Here is a 27328-nt window from a genome sequence, read left to right as displayed (position 1 = left end):
GTTTGCTGAAGGCTGCCATTCTCTGCGTGTCCTGTAGGGGGTGGCCATTCCTTTCATGTGTGTTATGAAGGACCTTGAATGGTGCAGACCCTCGGAGAGGTTCATTAAATTAGAGGGTCCCATGGAGATCTGAGACTGGCCACCTTGCCAGATGCTGCCTCATGAAAGTAAGAGCAGACATTTCCAGTTGGAGGACCTCTGACTTCCAGTGGCGGGTGAAACCTTCAAGCCTTCACTCCCTCTGCCATTGGTATTGGCTTTCCTCTCTGTGTGACTTAGTGGGTCTTGTGATTGAGCCGAGTGGTGTGAGGGGGCGCTCTTGAGCCGTATCTTTACTGAAAGAAAGGAGCAGGAGATGAAGACGTAAACCGTGGACGGATTGGACTCGATGAGCCAATCTCGTTGTCGGAATACTCACAAAAACAATCCTTGAAATCCTAGGCCAACTAAGGCATGCAAAGTTTGGTTTAAATATCCACAAACCGGAACGCCAATGTGAGGCCAAAGAAAAGAGTCGCAGATCACAAAGGGTTAAACCAACAGACCATAGCCCAGCAACGGGTCAAAAACTGGGGGTCAGAAACGAGAACAGAGGGGTCTGGGCCAGTGAAATCCTTTCCTTAAAACAAACGCTAAACTTTGGGCTGTATTGGTTTAGGAGAATTCGGTAAAGGTGGACATAAATGTGGTGACAGCTTGTGGTTAGCAGAGACCCTCGGGTGACATGAGCAAGTGCCCACTATTGAAGGTGGCAGCGACAGCCTCTCTCCTTGGTGTTTAGATTTCATTCATTTTGATTCTCACTCGGCCCTCTCCAGCGGGGCTTCCGACGCTGCTGGCATTTGTTTGTTTCAACACAACTCCGCACCACCATCTTCACGTGAAACGCCATCGACTGTTAAAAAGTCTCACAACTGTCTAATGAATACATCAGAAAAATCACCAAATAAAGTGACAAACAAATCTAAAGTGACAGAGGGAGTCCAAAAACTGACACATGCAGCAAAATCCGCAAACTGCCTGCCTTTGTGCTCCCCTCTTGAGGTCGCCGGCCCCACTAGTAGGCGCTTGACTCATTCTGAACATGCCCCCCTTAGCTTGAGTTTGGGGGTTCCACGTCACATCTTATTTCTATGCTGCTTTGCGTTTATTTGTCCAGATTTGACTTGTCATTCATTTTTATCGTTCATTATCTTGGGTTTTGTGCAGCCATTTTGTTTTCTTGGTTGCCACCATTTTGAGTATTTTTTTAGTACAGTGGCGGCCGTATTGTGACGTGATGCCACCTCTTAGTCTGTATAGACGATGGTGGCGTGTTGCTCATTTGGGATTCTTTAAATGACGGCTTTGGAGACGCGATCTCTTGTGCGGTTTGGGTGGGAGAGTTGGCTCTCCCGATTGACTTTGCTTTGACCTTCGCCCGTCTCGTGCTCATCTCCTGCTTCTTTCGGTTCTCCTCCAAACTCCGCCTGCCTTCTGGTTGCTGCTTGTGGACCACCCGGTTCTTCAACACAAAGATGGCTCCTTTAACATTTTCAGGCATCCATCATGTTGTGCATATTGAAGGCAGGGATGGGTAAAGGAAGCGGCCCACTTGCTGTGTGAAGAATTGGGGTCAGCGATGCACCAGTTGACCTTCCTGTTGATCCTGAGTGTCCCACCAGGGTGTGGCTCACTTCATTGGTGATTACCCACTGACTGACTGCCCATTTGGATTTGGCTTTGGCTTTCTGTCAAATACATTTGGAAAACCAAGCCTAAGCAGTGGGACAGAGTTCTGCAGGGCAGCCAGCAGGGCAGATCTGCCACCCCTTTGATGCGCTGGCTGGTGGCCTCTCCGTGTCCCTCTGTAGGACGTGAGGTTGGCTTCTTGCTGCAGTTCGGTCCGCTGCCTCGCACATTTGCTCATCTTAGTGCGGGGCACATTAAACCCAACATTTGGGGGAGCCACTCATTGCTCAGATTTACACTTCTTACTTCATGGGTGGTCCTTTGATGCAGGTGGACACTGTCATGCCGCTGCCATCCCTTTGTGTCACCTTGCTGTTGTGTGCCGCCTATGCTGACCTTTCTTCCATTTTTCCCAGGCCTCCTACTCTTCCTCCTAAGCCACAGAAAATGAGGAAGCCTAGGCCTCGATCGGTCTATAATCATAAACTGTTTAACGGCAATATGGAAACCTTCATCAAGGTACTCGTGACCGTGTGCTTGAGGGGCGTGGTGGCTCAGTGCACTGGCGGCTTCTCCGCGCTGTGGTGGCTTCAAGAAATGCCACTAGAATGGCCAAAAACACGTGGACTTTGGCACTCAAGCTCAATGCAAGCGTGACCTTCTCTGTCACACTTTATAGTGCCTTCCCATCAGATTCTCTAGGGCTGCGGGCCACACTGCCACTCCTCTGCCATGCTGGATTTCAATTTCTGTTGGCACCTGCCATCCCAACTGTTTCATTTCATTCTGGAAGAACCTGAAGTGCAAATGTGGCTTAAATGCCAGCATTCCTCTCACCAAGGAGTGGCATGGGGTGGGCACTGCTGAGTCTACCAGCTCAGTGGAGTTTGATCCTGATGCCTTTGTATTCCGTGCGTTGGGTGGACTGGGTTTGCCCTGTAGTTGTCTGGCATTCATTCCATCAAAGGGTTGGCTCCTGTCACCTGCTATTAAGGTGGCAAGCTCAGAGAGCGGGTGTAAATGGCTGCTATGCCACTCCTAGGCTCCGTTCCCTTCACTTTATAGCGCCCTTCACTGATTGTTGGATTAACAGTAAACAACTAAGCCTTCAGACATTCAAACATAACCCATCCACGTCCGTCCAGATCCTCAGCCCCCTCGTTTCCATTCTCTAGATTTGGCGCAGTTGAGCCCGTGTCGGTGGGTGTGCAGGCCGGCGTGTTTTAGTATCACTTTATGAGACCCTTTGTCTATGAGTGGGACACACACACACCCCGTGTGGACAGTGACTGGGCAGAAGCTTTGATCAATGAGGCAGCAGTGCTAACCACTGTGCCTCCTAACACCTCCACTTTCCCTCTGCCGTGTACCCTCACCCTCTCAAACCCACCTAAGCCAGCAGTCATGTGATGTGTTGGGGGTCACCAGCCTGCTGACAACTCACAGGGCAGCCACAGACATGCCACCCAGAGCAGTTTTTTGGAATTGGCTCTCCATGCTGTGTGCGTGACTGAATGTCCACCTCAGGCGTCTGGTAGACGGCCCCAGGTTCAAGCTACCACTTGGCCAAGCCGCACTTGTCTCATAAGAAATGACATCCGACAGGCAGAGCTGGCAGCACCCGCCTTGACCTCCTTCACCGATCAGCCCCTGGAGCCCCAGAGGTGTCGGGGCCTTCGGTTGTAGGCCTTTCAGAGCAAAGCCGCCATTGCACTTGGCCCCGTGGCCTCTCCCGTGGATGTTGTGTATGCTGCTTTAACTTTCTCCATTCTTGCTTCCTGTCTTCTGTCTTCCTGCTGTGCTGCTTTCTTTCCCAGAGGACGAAGGAATGCTCGTGCCCGAAATCAGGTACTTACCTTCAGTATCAGCGTTTGGGCACTTCAACCCACAGGGTCAGTAGCCAGGCCGTGTGCCAGGGTTGAGTTCAGGGGCATGAGGGACTTGATGAAGGGAGACCCGAGGGGCTCCGCTGATGGGTCGCATGGCAGGAGGGCCTTGACTGTACTGGCACCTTCAATGGGCACGAGGGTTCAGTTTGGGGAACGTAATGCGAAGAAAAAGTGAAGATAGATAGGCAGAAAGGTTGTGAGCCACAATACCACAGCTGACCCATCACTTTCAATCCAGAAGACCCTTAAAGTAACACAACACTGTCTCCATGGGCTGCGCACCACTGCCGTACAATCGCCACAAGTGGGGGTGTGCCACCTAACTACACGGGCCTGGCTGAGGTGGGCACACCTGTCAGAGGTGCAGCTCAGAGGGACCCCAACAGGGCCAAACGGGGCTACAGCCTCTCACTGGCCTGCCATTGTGCTGGCACTTCCTCTGTCCCCTACATTACATTACAGCAGATGGATAGACAAGGAGACCTGAAAGGCACTATATAAAAGATAGACAAGTGTGACCCCTAAGTAGCCTCCAGCACAACACAGTGAGGGGTGGACACCAGCAGCCCTTTTAAACTGTGGTGGTCTTCTAAGTACAGGGGGCTCTGAAATGCCCTAAACAAGTCCATGCCACACTGATGTACTGTACAAACTGTGACATTGCCCACCTTAAGCCACCCACTGCCTCCTGAGCTGGCTGACTGCGGCCCACCTTGACTTACACTCATTTGTGATAAATTCATTAACAGGTGTGGCGCCACCCTCCATGGCAGGACGGTTCCTTTGGGTGAAGCTTGTAGCTGTGAGTGCCATGTGACATGTAGGCAGAGAGGTGCCCGCTGGAGTCAGAGAGGCTCCTTTCTGTTTTTTTCGTATTTTGTCTGATGGAGGCCACGTATCTGCCACACCATCTCATTTTGTAGCCCACCTGACTTTCAATCAATGGTTTCCAAACCCTGACCCCATGATCGGCCGGCCTATCACCACTGTCATCTCCACAGCTGGCCATCCAGTTAGATGATGTCGGCATACCCGCGTGTGGCACTTCAGTTCAGGCACATGTTGGTTTTCAGAGGCCCCAGACGAGGTGTCTGCCACCCCACAGTGACCCCTGCTGGGCATCGGCTGTGAACGCTCCAGTGCAGAACAGTGTGACTTGCTGAGTGGCTCAGTGGATGTGTCCTTCTGCAGATCTCTCTGCTGCCGTCCGGCTTTGTTCTCGCAGAAGCTTCAGACCGCTAAGCCGAGTATTTGATCTGCCATCCATGCTTTTGCCTTCCTGCATTTCTTCAAATTCTCTTTTGAAACTTCTGTTCTCTCCACTCAAATGTCCAACTCTTATCTTTTGAAGGACTCTGGACAAGCCATACCTCTTGTGGTGGAAAGCTGCATCAGATACATCAACTTGTATGGTAAGTAGACACGGACATCAAAATCTCAATGCCGTTCAGTCCAGCTGAGGATTATGGGGGGCCAGAACCTAACCTAGCAGCACCAACCAGAGGGTGGGACCCAGCAGTCTATCAAAGGGCCAGTTTGGAGGCTGAACAGCATCTTAGTGCAACATGCTTAAGTATCCTGCGTACCCCTTGAATAGTTGGGGTGGGGGGGCTTCACTGAGGGGATGGAATCATGACAGGAAGCGTCGGCAGCAGATAGTAGAAGATGCTCAGGATACACAGAAGATGATGCTCAGAAGTTGCAGTTCAGGTCACTGCATTTAGGTTGGCAAAGGGTTGGCAGGGGGTTATGGGCAGGGGAACCTTCTCAGAATTAGGTGATGTAGTTACAAGTGGTGTCCATCAGGGGTCATTGCCAGAGCCACTGCCCTTAATACAGACGTGATCTGATAAGAACAGAAATGGCACGATAGTCAACTCTGACAATGACACAAAACTAAAAGTCCACCTGATTAGAAGGACCGGGGAGGGCTGGTGGACTGGTCACTGTCGAGCACTGATGAGAGGGCTAATGTCATGTCCACAGTGCAAGTCATCTCCGGCCATATTGCTCACTGGTGAGGCCTCATCTGGCGGTCTGCACACAGTTTTGGTCTCCACGTTACAGTAAAGACACCTCAGCTGTAGAGAAAGTCCTGCGGGAATCAGGAATGAGAGCAGCACCATGGAGAGCTACCTACACGCATGCGCCTGGGCTGATTCAGGACCACGGAGAGCCCCTGAGGAGATGAACCAAGACAGAGACGGAGAGGTGGCAGAACTGAACTGTTCAAAATGACAATGGTAAACGGGATGTCTGGTGGACAGGGACACAGCCTCCAACTTATCACCGGTAATCCTGGACAAATGTGGAGAAGGACCACAGACACAGGGGATAAGTAGCATGCTGGGGACCTTCAGAATGCCATTTGGGAGAGATTAGATGAATAAAGCTGGTGGGGCTGAATTGGCAGTTCTTGTCTAAGTGGCTTTTATGTTCAAAAATGGCAAACACACACTTAGGACTCGCTGGCACTCAGCACAGAGGCAGACTTTGGAGATAAAGCCACACAGAACATGCAAACTGCACACGGGCAACATGTGGGCAAAAGGCAGACCTGTGAGGCAGCAGCACTGTGCCACCCTGCCACCCTAGTCAATGCATGTGTTTTGGTGAGCCTGGTAGACAGGGTGGCTTTGTGGTTGAGACCCTGGGGTTCACCAGGAAGTGGCAGGCTCAGTCCTCCGCTGGGACTCCTGTCATGAGCCACCGTTTCTGTTCTGGGAGCAGTCGCCTTGAGTCAGTCTGGATTTGTAAGGCAGCGTGGCCAAAGATTCAAGGACAAGTCTGTCAAAAATTGGTTTGGGTGGGCCGGCTAATTCAGCATGGACACATACTCGGGAGCTGCATACAGTCCAAAGAACCAGACCCCCACAAAATGCCCAGGACGTGTGTGAGTGTCAAGTCAGGAGCCCAGTGCTTCACAAAGTGTATTTATACATTAGCGATGTCTCCACAAGTGTCGCCTCCATACTGGTGATCCCTGCTGGGTCTGACCTCGGTCCAAGCATTTCAACACTCCCTCTGCCAGCTTGGCCGGTGCCATCTGGTACAAGGGCAGTAAGGCCAGGGCCCACTGAAAACAGTTTGTCTTTTGTTTGCCATTGAAAGGCACTTTGGTAAAAATCTGTGGTTCTTCTTCTCTCTCCTCAGGTCTTCAACAGCAGGGCATTTTCAGAGTTCCAGGGTCTCAAGTCGAAGTCAACGACATTAAAAACTCATTTGAGAGAGGTGGGTACTGCAGCCTTACGGTTTAAAAGGCGCTATGTGACAAGCAGAGAGGTGAAGAGAGTCATGCTAGAGGCAGCCGTGAGGGGCACTGTATAAATCATCCATAAAGTGTATAAAAAGATGTGAAAGGCACTATACAGCAGATGGACAGACGTTAATTAATAACAGAGGGATCCATGTGGAAGGCAGAAGAGAATGGTGCTGTATAACTGATACCTGCTGTGTGCCATGTTGACTGCTGCCTCGCCTCGCCTCGCCTCTTCCTCTTGACATTTTGGTGCAGGCCCTGTCTGTGTATTCACTTCTGTCTGTCCGTCTGCATGTGTCCGTCTGTAAACGTGGCCACCTCAGATCTTTGTGACTGGACACCTGAAGTGTGTGCATGAAATGAACATGTAGACAAACTCTCAGATTCTGCTGGTGTTCCCTTCTTTTGTCACAGGTGAAGACCCGCTGGCCGATGACCAGAGTGACCATGACATTAATTCTGTGGCTGGGGTCTTGAAGCTTTACTTCAGGGGACTAGAAAATCCACTTTTTCCTAAGGAGAAGTTCCTGGATTTCATTTCCACCATCAGTAAGCTGACCTTCGTGACGCCGATGCCCGGCTCCTCCTGTTGTCTCCTCCATTGTCACACTTGTTAGTCCCACATTTATTCTTTGGCAGGACATTTAAATGTTTAGCATTCCTACTGAATCACAAGATAGCTAGAAGGATGTGAAAAGCCCTGAATAGTCCATAGATGGGAAAGGCACTAGATAATAAAGACTGGTGCACAGACAGACGTGGCCCTATATAACTGATTGATAGATGTGAAAGGCACTATATGAGACAGACAGATGGATGGTGTGACCTGCAGGGGGCGACTCAAAGCCCAGACACGGCTGCTCAGACTTAGACTCGGGTTCAAATGAGCTAGAAGAGGCCCCCCTTCCAATGCACAATCAGCAGCACAGCTCCTGTTCTGCTCTTTCTCTTCCTCCCAGGTGAGCTTCGTCTTCTTCCTCTCCTGACTCCCTTTACCTGCCCTGGCAGTATTTCTGGTGCACCCACAACGCACCTCTGGGTCGGCCAAAAACTGCCCTAAAACAAGGGAGGCTTCTCTGCCAGCAGCGCCCTCTGGTGGCTACGCTTCAGAATTACACTTGACATGCAGTACTGCTGGTGTGCAAACCAGAGCCATGCCAGTGGGGCAGCGCCAGCTGTCACACTAGGGGAACGACTGTTCTTGGCAGACAGTCTCCCTTCCTCCGTCAGCACGTCCATTAAATCTTCCTCCCGGCTGGGAAAGGGAATCGGAGCCATCCTAGCCGGGGTGCCATCCTCCCAGTGACAAATGTGAAAGGCACTATATAAATAATAAATAGTGAGATGGATGTGACAGGTGGATGCTTATATATTAAAGGCACTATATAAGTGGTGGCTTCACCGTCCTGCTACCCGGTCCACTGAGCTATTCTGTTAAAGGACTCTAGTGGTGATGGGCAGAACTGCTACCCTGTGCCAGCACATTGGCCTTTCGTGTTGCCCATGAAGGTCCTTTTAAAACATGGAGGATGTGCCAGGATGTCTTTCCTGAATTAATCCTGTGAAGTGCACTGAAGCACTGATGTGAGACTGCCTTCAATCTTGAATTTGCAGAGCCGGTGTGACGGGGTCCACGGACTCCCAGATGAAACACATGACATCCACAGAGTGGGCAGGGAAGGAGCACTCTAATGGTGCCAGCCTACCAAGTGGTAACGAACAGCGTATTGTTCTTACTTTTTTGTTTTTGTCCCCTCCAGAGCTTGAATCGCCCGCCGAGCGAGTGCACCACGTCCAGCAGATGATCGTCACTCTTCCTCGAAGTGTCATCATCGTGATGCGCTATCTCTTCGCCTTCCTCAACCAGTAAGTGGCCGCCGCGCTTGTGTGAACGTGTCTGCCATTCTTGTTTGGACTTGATGGCAACACTGGACATTCTGATCATTTGGTCAGCAGGCTCCGGGGGTCTTCTAGAGTTTTCAGCTCCAGCCCAGTTCATGGAGAATGCATGGAGGCTGAAGTATTGTTGAAGCCCACCTGTCCTTTGAATGCCTGGTTTATTTTCAAGCTTTCTAACTCAGTGGTCCAGTGTTAAGTTTGCCATGCTGAAGTGATGGTTCCCGTTCTCTTAGTCCATCGTCAGTCCCCTCTTCCTCCACTTGACGCTTGCAGACCCTTCTCATTTGTGTTATTTTGCCCCACCGCCCCCACAGTGTGGGAAGCAGGAGGTAGAACATGTCAGGCTGAAGCTTCTCTAATCGCGTGAACCTCGGTGCTCACTCTTCACGTTTCTCCCTTGCAGTTTATCACAGTACAGTGATGAAAATATGATGGATCCTTACAACCTGGCTATTTGCTTTGGCCCCACATTGATGCCAATACCGGATGGCCAGGACCCTGTAGCCTGCCAGGCTCACGTCAACGAGGTCATAAAGACGATCATCGTCCATCATGAGACTATTTTCCCCAGCCACCGAGTGCTAGACGGGCCCGTGTACGAGAAGTGCATGACCGGAGGAGAGGAATACTGGTAAGTGTTGGACAGACCATATTCTGGGCATGAAGAGGGGCACAACTTGGGGTCTCTTAGGCCATCTTCTGTGCTCATTGACAATCTGATGGACCAGGAGGAGACGGTGTGACGAGAAGGGGCCATGTGTGTTCTGAAGAGCTTTGTGGCCTTCATTGTGTGTATGATGGATAGATCTGTGAACAGAGAGCTACTGTGTGTAAGGCACTATAAGACGGATGAACAGATGGGTATGTAAGACACCATGTTTGTGGAGTGGGGTGGGGGTCCCTGTCCGTGCAGTTAAGCCGGGTCTCCTCTCCTTTCTGAGGTGATGTGCATGTCCTGCTGGGGACAGTGGAACAGAACCTTGGCCTGGAGCCGGCTGGTGCCACTTTGGACCCAGCTGAGGAGAGTCTGACGTGTAGTTGGACAGACGTGGGGGCACCTGGGGAGGTTTGTATTTTTGTGATTTCCCTAGAAAGTGATGGAAGCCCTGAACAGGACAAGAAGGTATGATGAGGGGGCAGGAGAATGCCCACTTCTCACCCAGGTGGCAGTCGTCAAGGCTTACTATCCCCATCGATGATGAGCGCTGCTCGTCAATCAACCATTCGTAAATGTTGAGGAGAGGCGGAGGCCGTAAGGATGACTTCAGTATGTGCGGAGCTCCATTTTCAGCACACACTCATTACAAAGTCACGTCCTTCACCAACACAAAGAGAGCTTGGGTTGGGGGCCCTTCGATTTAAGGCCCCTCTTCATACGGGGGCTCACATTGGCAGTGATCATTGTGGAGGCTTTGAAGCGCATGCCTTTTTTGGAGGATGCCAGTGAGACCCCTGGTTTGAGACCCCCGGCTCTGAGTGCCCTTGAGCGCCGTGTCTGAAATGTGCTTGCGTCTCAGTCATCAAGTTAACTCCTTTGTTTTCACCTCAGTGACAGTCCTCATAGTGAACCTGGCACAATCGATGAAGTGGACCATGACAATGGGACGGAGCCGCACACCAGTGATGACGGTGAGTTGGGCCCACCGCCGCCTCGTACTGTCGCTCACTTTCTTTCTTTCATTTTATTTTACACTTCTGTCTCCTACCATTTGTCCTCCTCATCTGGCAGCAACTCAGATTCCAGACAAACCGTGTGAATAGAAGGTCAGGGCGTGAAATCCACGTGTCGACAATATCAGGCAGATGGCAGAGTCCGCCTCGAGGGATCGAAAATGGCGTTGGCCAATGTGCTGCTCTTGGTGCTGGAGGGTCCGTGGAGGGTCCGTAGTTAGGTGAAGTTCAGTTTTGTTTATAAAGACGAGCCTGATGGAGAATCCAGATGTCTGTAAGACTGCTGGCTGCTTCATGCCCAGGGCATTGGCAACGAGTCATTATAATGTGCAGACAGTGAGGCCACGTTAGCGCAACGTCAGGCCTGTCGATGTGTGACAGGCTTTGGTCCCCTCATTCATGTCCACATCACTCAAGTTGGGTTTTACTTGCACATCCATGGTGATCACGTGGCTTGCCGGGCACAGTTTCAACTCGAGATCTGGTTCAAGTTGGCACCATCCCTGTGTCTCTGGGCAGCACACCAGGCACAGGCCAGTGCCGCATGCAACTCTGCTACTGGTTCAGTGAGTGCGATCAGAAACTGCGGTCGGACGAGTAGAGGAGGGCAATGTCCTCTATCAAGATAAACTGATTCATAACTGAAGTGGCACAGAAGAGGTGTGTCAGTGTCCCTAATTCTCTGCAGCTTTTTGGTGACATGTTTTAAAAATTCACCATTGTGCACATGTCACCCTATTCAAGACCCCTCACTGAAAACCCCAGACAAATTTTCTTGAAGATAAAGCCTGCCAAATTTCCACAGTGGGCAGGCAGGCAGACAGACATGGCATTGCCCACATTCCCTTTGCTCATCACGTCATGGCTAATTCCAGTTTCATTTTAACGTGGGGGACCAGGCTGCTTTATTCTCCCATCCCACCATCTTGGGAGTGAAGCACAAGTGTGTCCTTGAAGGTGACCCTTAACAGCAGATGAGGCCACTGTACGCTAGCAACACCAGACCCAAGGAGGTCACATTGGCAGTGGTGGGTATGTGGGCACTGGGGGCACATGGCGATGGGAGGAGCTTTTTAAGCCTGTACAAAACTCTGCCTACAGCTGAATTGTGCCACTTCAGTAAATGGAAGATGGCAGAAGAGTTTAAAATCATAAAGTAAGCAAGCAGAATGGGCACCAGATGGCACTGTCAAATCAGCTCTTTCACAAGAGCAGAGGGGCACAGGTGCACCAACATTCAGAGGACTGCAGACCTCAGGGTCTGGATGTCGGAACTGGAGAGGCGCTGGGCCAGGCTGAGTGGCATTACCACTTTGCCATTGGCCTACTGGCTGGCCACCGAGCTGACAGGTCAGACGTTTGGCATTGGAGGTCTGCTTTTTCAAACTCGGGTCTCGTGCACGGTGTAGATAGTCAGATATTTTAAAAATCCTGTGACCACTTTAAGCGCGAGCACAGAGGTCAGCTTTGTTAACAGAACTGAGTTGGCCGACTGGGTGCCACCGTCGTGCGGAGTGACATTTTCATTTCTGTGCCTGCTTAGCCTGTTGACCCTGACTGACAGGAGAGCAGCACGCCATGTGATGGTCCCAGGAGATATCCATCGTGGCACTTGAGCAGAATTGCCCAGCTTTGTCATTCGTTTAGATGGTAAATCAGGCAGTGGGCCTTGAGCCGGGCGTGTCAAATTGGCCGATGTCTGTCTGAAGAAAACCTTTGGCCGTTTGGTCAACTTTGACTATACGGTTCTCCACTACCACTGGGGTTTGGCGTACTGCCTCTGTGACCATTGGGGGCGCTCTGGAGCCAACCTTGAACCAGGGGTGAACGTCAAGGAGGCCAAGTTGTGCACATCAACTCAAAGCCCCTCACCTTCCTGCACAAGGTGCTAACCCGTCTTGTAAATCTTATTTTTTTTGTTTTGGCCTTGGCACAAACATTTCAGTTTTTTCCAGATTTGTCCCACTGTCATTATTTTTCCATCTTGGTGGTGCCATCTTGATGCTGAGCACACTTTTGACAGCAGCACTGTGTCTGTCGCATTTGTAGATCACCAGTGCACCTGAGGTCCTGGGTCAATGCTACCCATTAGACAGTTTCTGATGACCTTTCTGGGCATCTTTGGCTTCGCTGTCCTGTGGTTTGTGCGTTTTTGGTGCCCGCTCTGTTTGCGGTCCTGCCTCTGAGCTCTTGCCCGTTTATTTGACGGCACCCTAGCTTGTCCTTCTTGGTCTCTTCATTTCCAGTCCTTCTCTGGACCAGCATTTCTGTGCTCACAACAAAGAGGCCGATGTGCCCATGTTGGTATCTGATGTGCCCACCTGTACACATGCCTCTGCTGTCCCCCCAGCTCCACTCAGCCTGCAGGGCTGGCTGCCTAGGCCTGTGTAGTTTGGCTGCGCAGATATGGAGGGCATAACGGCGGCACATCAACAGGAGCAGGGAAGGAAGCAGTAGACAAGAATTGAAGGCGGCCACCGTTGACAAGGACGTTGGGCACCGCGCTCGTTTTAAAGCTGTTAATGGTGGCCGGTCAGGTTGGGAGTCTAAAAATAAACACTGCAAATGGGCTGAAGGACCAGAGCCATTTGAACGTCACTCTGGTGTCACCTTGCGGTGGTTTTGTGCCCTGGCACCACACGATTCCCAGATGTTCTGCTGATTCCTCACACATGAGGAGATGAGATGTTGCTAGCGTTGCTTCTTCCATTCCTTCGGCTTGCGTTTCCAGATTTGGTTTCTTGAAGCCCCATCGTGGTCTGGGGACCTGGAGGGATCATCGTGGCGCGGCTTTGTGTCTTCTGCCATTGGAGTCCGCGGAGTCTGCACAGCTCATTAATATTGCAGGGCGAGACATCACTCTGGGCTCCATCAGCCACATTTAAACCCTCTTAGTCGTCTCGAGTTTCTTTCTTTCTTTTTTGTTTTCTTTGGAGAAAGCTGCCATTTGCAGAAAGTCCCTGGCAGGCAGCCGAGGATGCGCCAGAGTCTCGGGTCCCCATTGGAGTTTTACAGTGAATTGGTGGGCCGGGGGGGCTCGCTTTGTTAGGGTGGCCTTCTCAAAGCTGACCAGGAACACCAGCACGCCAAAAATCGGGTGAAGAAACACAAAACAAGCATCCAAAGAAACCAGGCGGGCATGTCTTTAAGTGAGCCGCAAGTCTCAGTCCCTGAGCCGTTACCGCGAGATGTTTCATTCCTGGTCTCTGTGGAGTGTGCATGTCCTCCCCACATCTGCGCAGAGGCCTTGATTCCCTCCCATATCCCACTGAAGGCCCTGTGATTGACTGGCATATTGGTTTTGTCGCGGTGCCAAGTAGGGAGGGTTTACAAGATGTCACCGTTTTGTTTCACTGTTGCTCCTTGTGCACGTGTCATTTGTGTCCTACTGATAGCATTATTGTCGCGGTCACCTCTAATGATGTTCTTCTCTGTGTCCTTCACAGAGGTGGAGCAGATAGAAGCGATTGCCAAGTTTGATTACATCGGACGGTCACCCCGGGAGCTCTCCTTCAAGAAGGGAGCGTCACTGCTGCTCTACCACCGAGCCTCTGAAGACTGGTGGGAAGGACGTCACAATGGCGTCGACGGGCTGATTCCTCATCAGTACATCGTGGTGCAGGACATGTAAGTGCCAGTCTCTCTGTCTCTGTCTGTCTGTATTTGTCACCATACTGCTGGCACTTCGGCCAGAGCCCTGAGGTGAGTGTGGCATGACAGACTGGCAGTCCTTGCTCAGCCCAGGGCTGCAGGGCACCCGCCAGCCTTCCTGAACTTTTCTTGCTGTTCCTTTCTCACAAGCGGCACGGAGGCATCGGCCCGAGTTGGGGACATGGGGACACCCTGTGGCTGTGCTCTCCTCTCTGTCACTCTGCCTGTGGTTCTGGGCTGTGATTGCATAGGACGTTTATGTTTTTTTGTGCGTCACTGTGCCTGTCGTGAGAGTTTCTTGGTAAACGGGGTCCCAAAGTTTACACCTTTACACCTTACACATCTGACTCGTCTCTTCTTGCTTTCCCCCTAAGGGACGACGCCTTCTCCGACAGCCTGAGCCAGAAGGCAGACAGCGAGGCGAGCAGCGGCCCTCTCCTGGACGACAAGGCCTCGTCAAAGAATGACATCCAGTCACCCTGCGAGCACCTGGCGGAGTACAGCTTCAGTGGTGTCATGGGCAGGTGGGTCACTGTTACTGTCCTTGGTACTTAGCTGGTCAGGGCTTAGAGTGTGGTGGGCAGGCCGAGGCACAGGACTGAAGAAGTGCCCACACCCGCCTGGCTGCAGGTGGTGCCATTTCATGTCATGTTAAATCAGTGGCTTCGGCAAACCGCAAATAGGGATGTAGAGACATGTGACATCAGACAGGAAGTGGGTGCGCTCTGCTGTGCATCATGTGACTGCACCATGCAGACTATTACAGGATGGGCGGAGCTGGAAGGAGAAGGCAGCCAATGGGAGGCGAGCCCCGTAGTAATTGTTTAGACTGTTTATTCCGCTTTGGTTTTGTTTGCCCCCAGGGTCCGCTTGCGGTCAGACGGGGCTGCCATTCCACGTCGTAGAAGTGGCGCAGACAACAACAGCCCACCAAGAGGGACCGCGCCAGCCCTGGACACGCCTCCGAGAGCAGCAGCCTGTCCCAGTAGCCCTCACAAAATGTCTGTGAACCGAGGCAGAATGGACAGCCCGGAAAAGCGCAGGATGGCAACGTTTGGCAGTGCCGGCAGCATCAACTATTCGGAAAGGAGACCCCTGGCAGATGGCCACCCGCTGAGGCAGACCCCCGGCTCCACCAGACACAGTAGCCTGGGGGACCACAAATCGCTGGAGGCCGAAGCCCTGGCAGAGGTGGGTTTGTTTCATTTCTTCTGTACTACTTTGCTGGCGGTCCCTCCATTTTTAGTGTCCCTGTGCTGTCACTTGTGTTCACCCCGAGCCCACCTGACCCACAAACATGACGCCAGCCTGGTGTCCCTGCCTCTGGTTACACTGCAGCTCAGTACCAGTGAGTGTGAATTTCTTCTCTGAATTCCAGGACATTGAGAAGACGATGAGCACCGCGCTGAATGAGTTACGTGAACTGGAGAGACAGAACACCGTGAAGCAGGCTCCCGATGTCGTGTTGGACACCCTGGAACCCCTGAAGATCCCTGGCATGGGCTCCGTGAACTCGGAGCCGGCAAGCCCCCTGCACACCATCATGATTCGGGATCCGGACGCGGCCATGAGGCGAAGTGCCAGCTCCACCACAGAGATGATGACCACCTTCAAGCCCGCCCTGTCAGCCCGAATGGCGGGTGCCCAGCTGAGGCCCCCTCCCATGAGACCCGCCCGGCCGGTGGTCCAGCACCGCTCCAGCAGCAGCAGCAGCTCTGGGATGGGCAGCCCAGCTGTGACCCCTACGGAAAAAATCTTTCCAAACAGCTCATCGGATAAGTCTGGCACAATGTGATGGGTGGGCAAAAGACGGTGAGAGCAATCCTGAGAGGGATCACAGTGGGCCGTGGGATGGAACCTGGGTGCTTGTCTGAAGAGGCTGAGTGATGCACCCTGGCACTAACATGAGCAAACTCTTTCTTCTGTGCTCCAAAAACAAAAATAAATAAATACATGCTTGAGTGGAAACACCGCCTCCATGCCAGTCTACTTGTAGTCTGGTGGTCTGGCTCGGGGTCCATTCACGCAAACTGAACTCCTACTGCGCCCTTTGTCTTCAGATCTGAGCTGGACTGACTGGGAGTTGGAGCGCTAATCCAAAATGTGCAAACAGACGCTCAGTCGGCGGTCCGTCCTGCCCCACTGGACAAACGGGGACGTGAGGATGGAGGGAGGAAGACAAGCAGGCAGACGCCGTCCACAGGACCGCACGCCACTGGAGAGACCACTTGGGGTCGGCAGCATGACACGCAGACTCTGCTTTCTAATGGAACAAAGGGGACAGGCACGCGTACACGCTGTCTCGCTCCACCTGTGTGTGTGTGTGTGTGTGTGTGTGTGGCAAAGCGAGGAGCTCTGCGCTGTGTAGACTGTATATGTGCCCTGTATGGACTCGTACCGTGTGTGCGCGTGTGTAATGGAGATCTCAATGAATACACAGCAGCTACAGAACACACACACACAGCAGCAGTCACAAATGGCGCGGCTTGTACCCAAAGGGTGACGTCGGGGCTGACGAGGGAAGCTGCGATTTTGTGAAGACCTGCAGCAGCTCTCGAGGTGTCCCCCGGTGTCCCGTTGAATGGACCCGGCGTGTGCGGTGCGTCTGTACGTAACGGAATGGCGAGACTTTGCTATGCGCTGAATCCACGCACACCCCGCTAGAGCATGTTTGTATGTCCCGCTGTCACATGTGTATATACAGTACATGGATGGAGAGACGGTATGTTTATTTATTTATTGTAAAGACAAGAATGAGGAGTGACCATGAGGGGCTGGGAACCCACCGGGTTTAATACAAACAAAATGAAGAGAAAGAAAAGTGGCAAAATGACAAGCACAGATGTCTCGTGTCCCCTGCCAGCTCTCACTGACTTTCTCAAATGTCGCCTTCGGTCTCCATCCATGTAGCAGAACGTCGACTTCCAGTGCCAGCATTCCTTAAACACCACCAGAGAGGACTCCTGGGTGAAACTGGAGGTGAAGTCCTTTGCTCAGTGAGCTAGAGAGAAGCTGGCACTGGGAGAGGCTCCATAGACGCTCCCTATGTGCCCACACGGTAGAGGACAGAGAGTTGGGGTCCTGACTGAACAATCGGAGACAAAATAAATGAAGCCGGTGACAGTCACCACATTGCCATTGTTCTCTCAATGATGGCACTGATCCTCTGAGTGCCAGTGGCAATGCCAGGGCCAGAAGCGCTATGACGGGAGTGGCATGACACATCCTCTGTGGGGGTCTTCTCCAGTCTAAGTGGTCTCAAGTGGCCCATGTACAGTATGTATTCTATTGTATTCTATTACATACACACACAACTCGGGGAACACGTGCTGACACTGCGTGCTTGAACAGAAGCACACGCCGGGTGGGAATGGCGAGAGCAGACCCCCCGGGCCAACTTGGAGTGCGCATGTGGCAGCGCCGTGGTGTGCGAGTGTGCAGTATGTCACTTGTGTGCGCCTGACTTTAAAGCACTTGGCCTTGTTCTGATGCTGTTATGTCACAAGCGTCCCCCAGTAGGCTGATCTGTACACAGGGGGCTGCTTGTGCCTGTGGCTTTTATTTCTTGATGTATGACTGGCATATGCCCACGCTGCTCTTTTCTTCTTTTTGCACTGGCTGACTGTTTCTTGCTTTTCTCTAAAGTGGCATCAGGTTGCCCAGTTCCAGGATGGCACTCTCTTTAAAGAACTCTGAATGAGATGTGGGACACCGCAGCTAACCTGACAAGCTTGATGGGCCGGGCATGGTGCCATGCTCTTGTGTAGGGTGGCACCCACGCACTTCCCAGAGCAGCACCAGCTACTTCACCTTCCCTGGCAGGACCTGTTGGTTGTTTTAATGGCAGACTGAAACGTCGAGTGGTGGGGTCTGCTTATTAGCCTTGGCAGGCCAGAGATGGCAGGCGATTGGAAAGGTCAACTCGCACTTGATGGCTTCTGTAAGGGAGGTCTACTCGCCCCACGGGTGTGCTTGGTGGTCTGGGAGGCGGGGTCAGAGGACACTAGCAGAAGGAGATTCAAAGTGAATTTAACGCCCTATCAAGTCGGACAACTTGGAGACAACAAAGCCAGCGCAATTCTCCAAGTTGTGACGTCGCGCTGACCTTTCACCTGTACGGTCAACTGCCTAAAAAGCGGCAGCTCGCTGGCCATTGGGTGAGGTGGTGAACATTCGCTGCGCTTTCATGAAAAACGCGCATTCCTCCAGGAAGTCCGACCAGACATTCAGGTGGATGCGCAGAAGTGGGAGGGTGGCAGCGGTGGCCGTGTGTTCACCAGAATCCGTCCCCAGGTGTAGCTTTGAAGTTCTTCCCAGCCATCCAGCTGTTTCCCAGGATGATGTTTTTATTGAACTGGGGAGCTGATTGAATTTATTGGGGTCTTAAACTGACACAGGTTACCAGTAGGCTGCCTGTTCAAACACCCCCAGAGTCCATGTAGGGCCAGGAAGGCAGTGGTGGTCTTAGCTCGTGCTTGACACTGGGTTTGAAGAAGTGCCCACACCCGCCTGGCGAGTTAGGGTTAGGAATAAGATGACTAGTCGATGATGGAGGTCCGGCCCGACTGTACCTGCACACTGGTCCCAGTACACTCGGGGTGCTGGCTCATTACCAGTCCAGACTTGCAGGATTTCACTTGCTGCATCCCCTCATCATTCGAAGGCCGTGTCACATTAAAGGGCTGCAGTGGCTCCACTCTGACGAGGTGTCACGTGCTGAGGGTCCCTTTGGTAGCCAGTCGATGTAAAGAACGGCGCCATTAGAGCAGGAGCACCGCGGCACACCAACCACAGCCACTTCACAGCCGTTTATAAGACCTGTCAGAGTGGACAGCTGGGCTGGCGATCGAAGTGACTGGAGAGCCCACCCAGCCCTTCCGGTGGTAGGGGATACATGGGGGTGGTTGGGATCTCAGATGTCCTCTTTAAACACTTTTCTTGGGTGCAATGGTGGCTGCGTGGAGACACTTCTGACAACCACATTTGACCTTTTCTGAAGCCCCTCTTGCCCCCCTTTGCCAGCTGCCAGGTTAAGTGACAATTCACCCCTGGCTTTTGCGTGCTGAAATGTGTCCACGCTCACCACGGCAGGTCCTCGGCCACGCCTTGAACTCCAGACCCAGGCTGCAGTGAGGCCTAGCCCAAACTCTCCGAGCAGGCTGCCGGCCTGCACTCGCCTAACAATAGTAGGACAAGGGGAGCCGTGAAAAACAATCACCCGTCCTTTAAATTGGAGAGTTGGGGTGCAAAGTAACCTCAGGAAACACAAACGACAACGAGGACCTCAAATCCAAACGTCAAAGTCCTGAAAGTAGAAAGTGAGGACGCGGCCGGGGAGCTGAAAGTGGGACAGAACGACGAGCGGCCATATTGTGAAGAGCAAGGGGCGGGGCCACTCTGGCTTCACACCGTAAATGTGCAGTCGATACGAGGAGGAGATGAAAAGGGGCACATGTGACAAAACAAGCACGAGGACGCGCCAGTCGGGGTCTGCCCTCGTGGGGTCCACCAGGAGCATGAGGCCCAGCCAGGAAGTCGGACGTGTCCGCCGCGACCACCATGCCACTCGACTTAAACAACAATACAAACGGAGAGTCGTTTGTCGTACTCCTTGACCACCCGCTGCCGTGGCACAGACAATGTGTGGCGATGCAGCAAAACGCTCAGCTAATTAGACAGCACAGTCACATGGGCCGATTGGCACTCCTCGTCAATGAATGCTGCCAGTTACCGTCAATCTGCGTGGCATGGAGGTCACGTGATGCTCGCGTATATAAGATCCCAGCTTTGCATCCTTGACGTTATTTTTAAGGGGTTTCTGGGAGGACTTCGACCCTCGGACTTTGGCTTTGCCTCCCATCATCACAGTGGGCACAGGGTAGACAGCTGGTGGACAACGTGCCTGACGCAGCTGCACCTGCCCGCCGTTACTTCTTCGATGCCATCCTGTCCATTGGCTGACTGCATTGTGGTATGCACAGGCGTAGCTGGTGGGCTTGTGGCTTTGAAGCCCCCACTGGATTGACGTCCCTCACCTCCCTCTGACATGAGAAGCGGCTGTGGTGTTGGTGGGCTGAGACAAAACCTGAAGCATGAAGTAAGCGGCCCCCCGGTGTTGTGTCCCACCACATTTCAGGCGTTGCCTGTTTTAGCGACGGGTGCAGAAGAAGCCCTTCACGTTTTAATTTTAAACTGGGCAAAAATGAGAAAGTGCGAGCCCCCGCAGCACAAGTGGGTGGGCATTAATGGACAGGACAGCCGACCCAATCCAGCGGGCGCACACATGGCAGTGGTAGCACAGGGGGCTCGTACCATCGTGCTGCTTTGACGGGGCGGGTGACGGCGCTGTCTCCTCTCGGTCACTTTACAGGGCACAGCCTTCAGGTCATGTACAGATTCCTTTAAATGACATTTCTTTGTATGTTACGCTCTATTTTTTTATGTAACTAAACTGCAATAAGTTGCTTTTCTAGGCGATAGAAGTTTTTATTAATATTTGATTTTTTTAAAGATACAAAATATAATTTGCCATTTCTGAAAGTGCATTGGGTCTCTTAAATCAGTGTGTGTAAGGACAAGAGAGGTGACGATGGGACATCAGGAAGGGACACCCAGAATGTGCTCATCAAGGCCATCGAGTCGTCCCCCCGTGGGCCTGCGCATGGACCCCTGTGACACTGCGCTTGTGACTGTCCTTGTCTTAAAGCCACACAGGTGGCCACCCGTGACATTGTGCTTGTGTTTGTAAGAAGGTCACATGTCTGTCATTTGATTTAAAAATGCCGCTGGCCCGTCCCTGCTGTCCTCTGTCTGTCTCCATAAAGCTGCTACGTGATGCCCGCGCGTGTCTGTGTGTGGTCATTGTCATTCATTTGAGCTCATCATCACAGTTGTCCTACAGCCTCGTGACAGCAGGACAACAACCACGTCACCGTCACACGAGAAACGCGCCCAAGGTGCACGTGAGCCGTCATCATCTGATTGGAGGAATTCGTCACGCAGGTTTGGATTTGGTTAAGGATGTCACCAATGGCCCCGCCTGAAGGCCTGACCCGTCCCCCCGTCCCATTTCACCGACCTCTTAAACCGAAGAAAAAAAAATCCAACAATAAGAAAAAATCCAAAGGCTCGACACATCGAATCCAAAACGGTCAAAGTCACAAGTGAAGGCTGCCAAGGGGTCCAGCGCAGGTCCACCTGGGCAGCCAGACCACCACACACGTCACGTGGCTACACCAGCAAGCTTTTAATCCACCAACGTCACTGTCTGGGATCGAGTGGCCTCCATGCCACCCCACTAAGCCATCCTGCCATCTCCCGAGCAGCTTGCGTGCCTGGCAAAGGTGAGTCCGCCCGCCGATCGGCACTCCACAGCCGCACACAGCAACGTCACCAACATGAGCGCCGCTTCTGGCTTCTCGCTTTCTGAGGAATCCTCGTTTGGGTTTCACTTTTGTTTTTCAAATTTCTGCCACCATTTTGGCAGGCTGCCTTCACTGTCACGCATCTCCTAGAAGTTGTGACATCATCAGGATCCCCATTTTTAAGTCTTTGGGGTTTTGGTGTTCAGTCGCCCATCGCTGGACCCCCCTCTTGCACCCCTCTTGTGTTTTTGGCTTTTCACCCTCCTGCCATGCCCACTTGGGCTTTGCTCTTTCTGTGGTTCCTACTATTAAATTGGCCATCGCACTGCACTGGCAGAACAAAAACATCCCCAACAACAAAGAGCGGGCACCACAGCATTAACCGACTGCCAACGCTCTGGAAATCCCACCGACCATCAGAATGGACTTTGCTGTTCAAAGCTCAGAGACGAGGGGGTGGACAGCCCCACCGTGCCCCCCGTCAGCATTAGAACTTCACTGGTGGTGATGGATGAAAGCCACCTGGGGTCTCAGTGCCTGGGATACAAATGACCTGGGGTGACGAAGCCACGCCCAGCATAGGAGACCACAGACGGGGTCCTCCCCTCCCTGCCCTGCTCTCTTTAACCAGTAGTGGTGCCCATGTGCCCTCGCTTAAGAGCTCATCCCCTCCATGACCCCCGTATGGTAAGACTGTTGCCGCTATGGTTAAGATGGAGGTTGAGTGACCTTCGTCATGGGCTCAGGGGGCTGCAGTTAGAGCCATCTCAGCGGACCCTCACTTCCCGAGGCCAGTTTAGCACAACAGCACCATCTGCTGGGGAAAAAGGGCACATGGCAGGGACACCGCTGGTTAGGACACACTCTCCAAGGTACAATTGGGGACAAAATGGCAAACCTGGTGGCCTCCCGGGTGAAGAGAGTGGTGCCAACGGGCCTGGCTCCTTCTGTCACGCGTACCTGAACTCCCTTTCCAGGTCGATGGCCTCCTGGCTGAGACCCTTTTGAGGCTCAGCCTGTGGTCACTTCCAGGGTCACTTCTGGGCCCCTGAGACACACTTGCGGCCACAGACTGGTGCCAGTCCAGAGCCCCCAGGAGTCTGTCCGCAACTTAGGGCTCCCTCGTTCCCCGAGCTGGGCTGACCCTCGAAGACCTCACTTTTGCTCTTCAGTCCCCCACTGTGTAACTCCATAGGGTCTTCACTGCGTCCACCCCAATCTGCGGGTCACCCCAGGGCCTTTGTTGATGACAATGATCTGCCAGTTTAAGGATCCTGTTGTGAAGACCCACCTGATGCCCGCTGATCTTGTGGCACGGCCCCAGTTCCTTAAATCCCACACAAGCCCTCCAGCTTACTGGCATGGGCCCCTCAGAACGTCACTTCAGCTTGCCCAGGTGGACAGTGTGTCTGGCCTGCTGTCCCTTTGGTCCTCACTTGGTCCCCACTCGGTCCTCGGCTCATATGCACACTACACACACTGCGGCACACCATTCTCCTCAAGCTCAGCTCACTCTGCCACACTGGACTTCTGCCCACACATCCAGTTCTCCTTTACATTGTCTGGCTGGGCCAATGCCAGTGCCAGGGGGCAGTGAGATGACCCCCTCTCACCCTCTGGCCTCCTGTCTTCCAGCTCCTTGCACTCCAGTAAACATGGGTGGCAGTGCTGCCATGGTCTTGGTGCCCTTCAGCCCTATTGGCTCCTCCATGCCAGCAGGGCACATTGAAGGAGACCCCGTGCTGTGGCAAGTCATTGGGTCCAGACAGCAGCCACCTAACTGGTCAGTCGGCCAGTGCCCATGCAGAACGTGTATCCAGGTAGCAGAACATCTACAGGAGGCCATGAGGTGCCAGAGGACCCCCGTGAACAGGTCCACGTGAGCAGTGCAGTGGCACAGGATCACCAGCAGGTGGCAGCAGTGCTCCGTCTAGCCACAAGGTCTCCAGTCGTTGGTCGTTCTGCTTTATTTCATTTTGCTCTTTCATGGCACATCGACGCACAGAGGGTCCCCCTCTTTAAACGGGACCACCTGCTTGTTCTCTGAGGGGCTCAACCCTCGAGGCCAATGCCAGTGTGGTCACTCCAGCAGACCCGGCCTGGACAGCACTGTGCCGCTGGGTGACAGATGACAGTTCTATGTTTGGTGCCGGAGCGGCTGGTGGGTCTTGTCTTCTGCATGGGGTCTGCTTGAGGTCAGGGTGGCTGAAAGTGGGAGTGTGCCCGGCTGGTACCCTAAACAGATGGACAGCTGCTGGTGGGCTTGAGTGAGTTCTGAGTGGGACTGGCGTGCTCTCCCTGTGTCTCTGTGGGCATCCGTCCCTTCAGTCCAGCAGATGCCATCTGTCTTGTCACTGAAGCTGTTGTGCCACCAGCCGGAGCCCCCCTGGTGGGCCCCTGCCTGTGTGGCACCTACATGTTCTCCCTGTGCCACTGGGCGTGCAGGTTGGCCTGACTGGTGGCCCTCTTGAGACCTGCCCGAGATTATTTAATAAGACGGACGTTCACTCACACAGAGGCTCAGGGCAGCAAAACGTGAAGCGACGTCACAAACGGCCATCAAAAGGACGAGGAGGACAAACAAAGACCCTCAAATCACGTCGGCACTCTCTTTAGACACTCCAGTGTGTGACTCCAGACGGTGGCCAGCACAGGTGCAGACGAGGGTGGTCTTGAGAGCGGCCCCCTGTGGACCTCCCTGTTACGGCCCAAGATAAGAATGACCTCCACGGGGTCTTGCTAAAAGTGAGCTGCCTCCTCCTTTGTGACAGAATGCCATGAGGACAATACGAGTGACAAGCTCCACCATCAGGCCTCCTGTGGACACACAGTGAGGGCCTCGAGCAGACCCCTGGCCAGGAGTGCCACCGGCGTCCACACGTGTGCCCTGCCAGGCCAGCGTGCTTCTGCTCAGAGTCAGACGTGTCGGTAAAGCGGAGGGAGATACGGACCCCCGAACAACACACAATGAGAGCCAGCGTGATGTATGAGCGCAGCATTCGGAGTTCATTTCCGGGCTTTCTCTGCACGCCCTGCACATTTCCATGCCTGCTGCTGCTGCTGATCAAATTAGCCGAAGTGCCAAATGCCAATTTCATGGATGGCGTTGGCTCAGATATTAAACACAGCTGTGCTGGGGTGCCATCGGCTTTAAAGGCCCAGCCTGCCTTTGTCTTCTGAGCCGCCACGGGCCCGGCGGGTGACACCCTTTCATATAGTGCCTTTGACCAAGTGCCAGGCGACTTTTCCTGTCAAGCTGAGTTTCATTGAAACAGGGACAATGGGGACAATGGAATGATAAAAGAGAAAACTGGTGACAATCCAGTCTGAAATCCCGAAGGCCGGGACACCAGTAGGACACTCCTGCTCCTTGGGTACACCAGGGTGACTCTGAGGTACAACTGCAGCCCCAGCAGGTGACGTCACTGAACCTCAGGGTCTGAAGGCCAAAGCCGTAGCCACTACGCCAATTCTAGAAAGCATTCAATGGTGGCTTCTGTCCGTCCGTCTGTCCGCTTTCAGACCACATGAATGGCCGCCGGTCCTATGGTGACTCAGACAGTGCGTCACCTCTCGCTCAGTGACTCGGTCCAGGTGGTCACGGGCAGAAACCCCACAAGTCCCTGGTTGGCACTCGGTGACCTGGGGACGGTCACTCAATGTGCCTCAGTGACCGGCACATTCGGGGTCTTAACAAGAAACTGACGTCACCCACGGTGTCCATCGGTGTTCTCTTCAGATCTTCAGTCCACTGACCACCATAAACCGTCCCACCAGGTCCAGCTGGTCGAGCTCAGAGGGTCACACCCACGAATGTGGCGTCACGTGTCACCTACTCGGCTCTGGGCGGGGAGGCACCAATGGGGGCGTCCCAGTGCGTGTGCTCTGTGTCATTCAGAGCTGCCACCAGCCACCAGGGGGCAACGAGACAAAGCGGCGTGACGAGCGGGGGGTGGGGGGGGCGTGACGGGTCACTCGGGTCCCTCTATTATTCCAATTTGGATTAGGGCTTGAAGACTTGCACTGTCAAAAATCCGCAAGGATGTCTTCCTGCCGCTGTGATTACACGAGACGGGCCTGGAGAGCTGCGGAAAATGGGAGCATCACAAACCAAAGGGGGGCTTTGACTGCGGGGGCTGAAATTCTACTGCCATAGTCCAGCCGGAGCCGCAGGGCCTCACGCCCTCCAGGATGGCATCACGGACCGAATCGGGGCACACCAGTGACACCCCAGGCATGTCCAGGTTTGCTGGACTGCCGACTCCTGACGGAGATCCATCTGGTCCTGGGCTGGCCCTGCTCTTCTGGGCACAAACACGGGCACAGACTCTCTGCTGGAATGTTGGCGTGAGAGCCTCCGCACAGCAGTTTGTTGTTTACATGAATAACGCATCAGAAGGGGAGCCGATGCCAAGGGCAGCCCGTTCTCAAGATTTAGTATGGCAGCTGGGGACGTTCAGAGAGGGCAGCACGATGTGATTCAGGGTCACGGGGGGGGGCACAGGTGAGGGTCCTACACACGGAGGACGCCATGGAAAACCCAAGAAGTGCCTCCCCCCGCGTGGTGTGCGCGGCCCGCTTTGGTTTTCATCACACGGAATGTTTTCCAAGTCTGTCTGCAATTAGCGGCTGCGCTCTAATCCTTTAATACGGGCGCCCTGCTCTGCTTTCTCACGGTGACGTCTGGGACGCTTCCAGCTGTGGCCCCCGCGGGCTGGCATCCCATCCTTGACTGTCCGTGTGCTGCTGGAGAAGCCTTGGCACACTCGATGACTGTGGCAGGAGGAAGAGGCAACGTGACCCGTCTGAACATCCCGTACCCCCCCGACGCCCCACTGGCGCCACTGCTCATGGTTTGGTGGTGGGCTTCTGTTTCTCACGAGCAGGTGGCAGGGCTCTTTTCTCACGACCCCGAGCATTTAATTCAGGTGGGACCGACCACTGCAGCTTGTCACTCCTGGGCCACTCAAACCGTCCTATCAGTGGCCGACCACATGAGGGGCCCGAGTCCTCACACTGCCTACCAGTCGCCTCGGGGGCCCATTTCAAATACCCCCCCGACACCATGCGAGGCTTTAAACGGCCCAGACCCGTCGGACTTGCCAGACGCACGCGACTCGATGCCCGTACTGACTCAAGATGGCCGCCTACTGACCTTCAATAGGACGAGAGTGGAGGCGGAGCTGTGAGCTGACTGGCCCGTCGGTCATCTCACTGCCTGCTGGGAGCTGCTGATTGGCCACCGTCATATCCTGGACTCCAGTCCCAGCTGGCTAGCTGTCTGTTATATAGCGCCTTTCTCTCGACTCCCTTACTTTGATCCGGCGCTCCGACTATCGCCCCTTTGCTTTTTGATTGAAGGTTTTGGGTTCTCGTCCATGAAACGTTTTTAAATGAGGAGGATCTTCGCTTTCTCACTCAGCCAGACGCTGACGGCTCCCCTCTCCACATCATTTAATTCTGCACTCACGTGAACGTCAGAAATACAACAAGAATAAAACATCAGTCGGGTCGTGTGCAGAAATCCTGCACTTATGGGGTACATCGATAAGGGGGGGGGGTCTTGGAGAAGAGTCTGCAACTCAACACCAGCAAAAGCCACCAGCACACCAAAGAGCCTCCATGTCCGCCCACCATTCAGGGAGGGGAGGGGACGTAGAGGTGGTCCACTCCGACAAGCACTGGGGGTCTGCTCTCGTAACTCAGACGGACCACAGAGGAGAGGACCGAGTGGACTCACATCTTCAACAACTCTGCGACGGCCACTCAAGGGCGGCCCACCGAATCGACCAGCTAATTCAAAGCAATGGGACGCACTCCGGACCCCCTGAAGGAGGAGCACAGAATGGAGACGAATGTGGTACGCCTTACCAACCCCGAGGGCAAGCTAAGCTGTCTTTTGGTGTGACCTCCGGATAGCAGGG

At 53.5% G+C, this 27328-nt stretch overlaps 1 protein-coding gene across 1 annotated transcript in view; it reads left to right on the top strand.

The window, feature by feature from the left end:
* The window catches only part of srgap3 (SLIT-ROBO Rho GTPase activating protein 3), a 76780-nt gene extending 55901 nt beyond the window's left edge, over positions 1-20879 (top strand). The window contains 11 exon segments of the mRNA XM_039771077.1: positions 2088-2190; positions 4912-4972; positions 6714-6791; positions 7234-7368; positions 8580-8685; positions 9122-9349; positions 10268-10347; positions 13836-14016; positions 14415-14564; positions 14904-15231; positions 15419-20879. Of these exon segments, the coding sequence (XP_039627011.1) occupies positions 2088-2190; positions 4912-4972; positions 6714-6791; positions 7234-7368; positions 8580-8685; positions 9122-9349; positions 10268-10347; positions 13836-14016; positions 14415-14564; positions 14904-15231; positions 15419-15835 (1867 nt within the window). The 3' untranslated portion in view covers positions 15836-20879.
* The last annotated feature ends 6449 nt before the right edge of the window (positions 20880-27328 follow it).

The sequence above is a fragment of the Polypterus senegalus genome, chromosome 12, assembly GCF_016835505.1.
Source record: "Polypterus senegalus isolate Bchr_013 chromosome 12, ASM1683550v1, whole genome shotgun sequence".
Lineage (NCBI taxonomy): Eukaryota > Metazoa > Chordata > Cladistia > Polypteriformes > Polypteridae > Polypterus > Polypterus senegalus.
The sequence above is the reverse complement of the archived record's forward strand: the minus strand, read 5'-3'. Positions and strand labels throughout refer to the sequence as shown.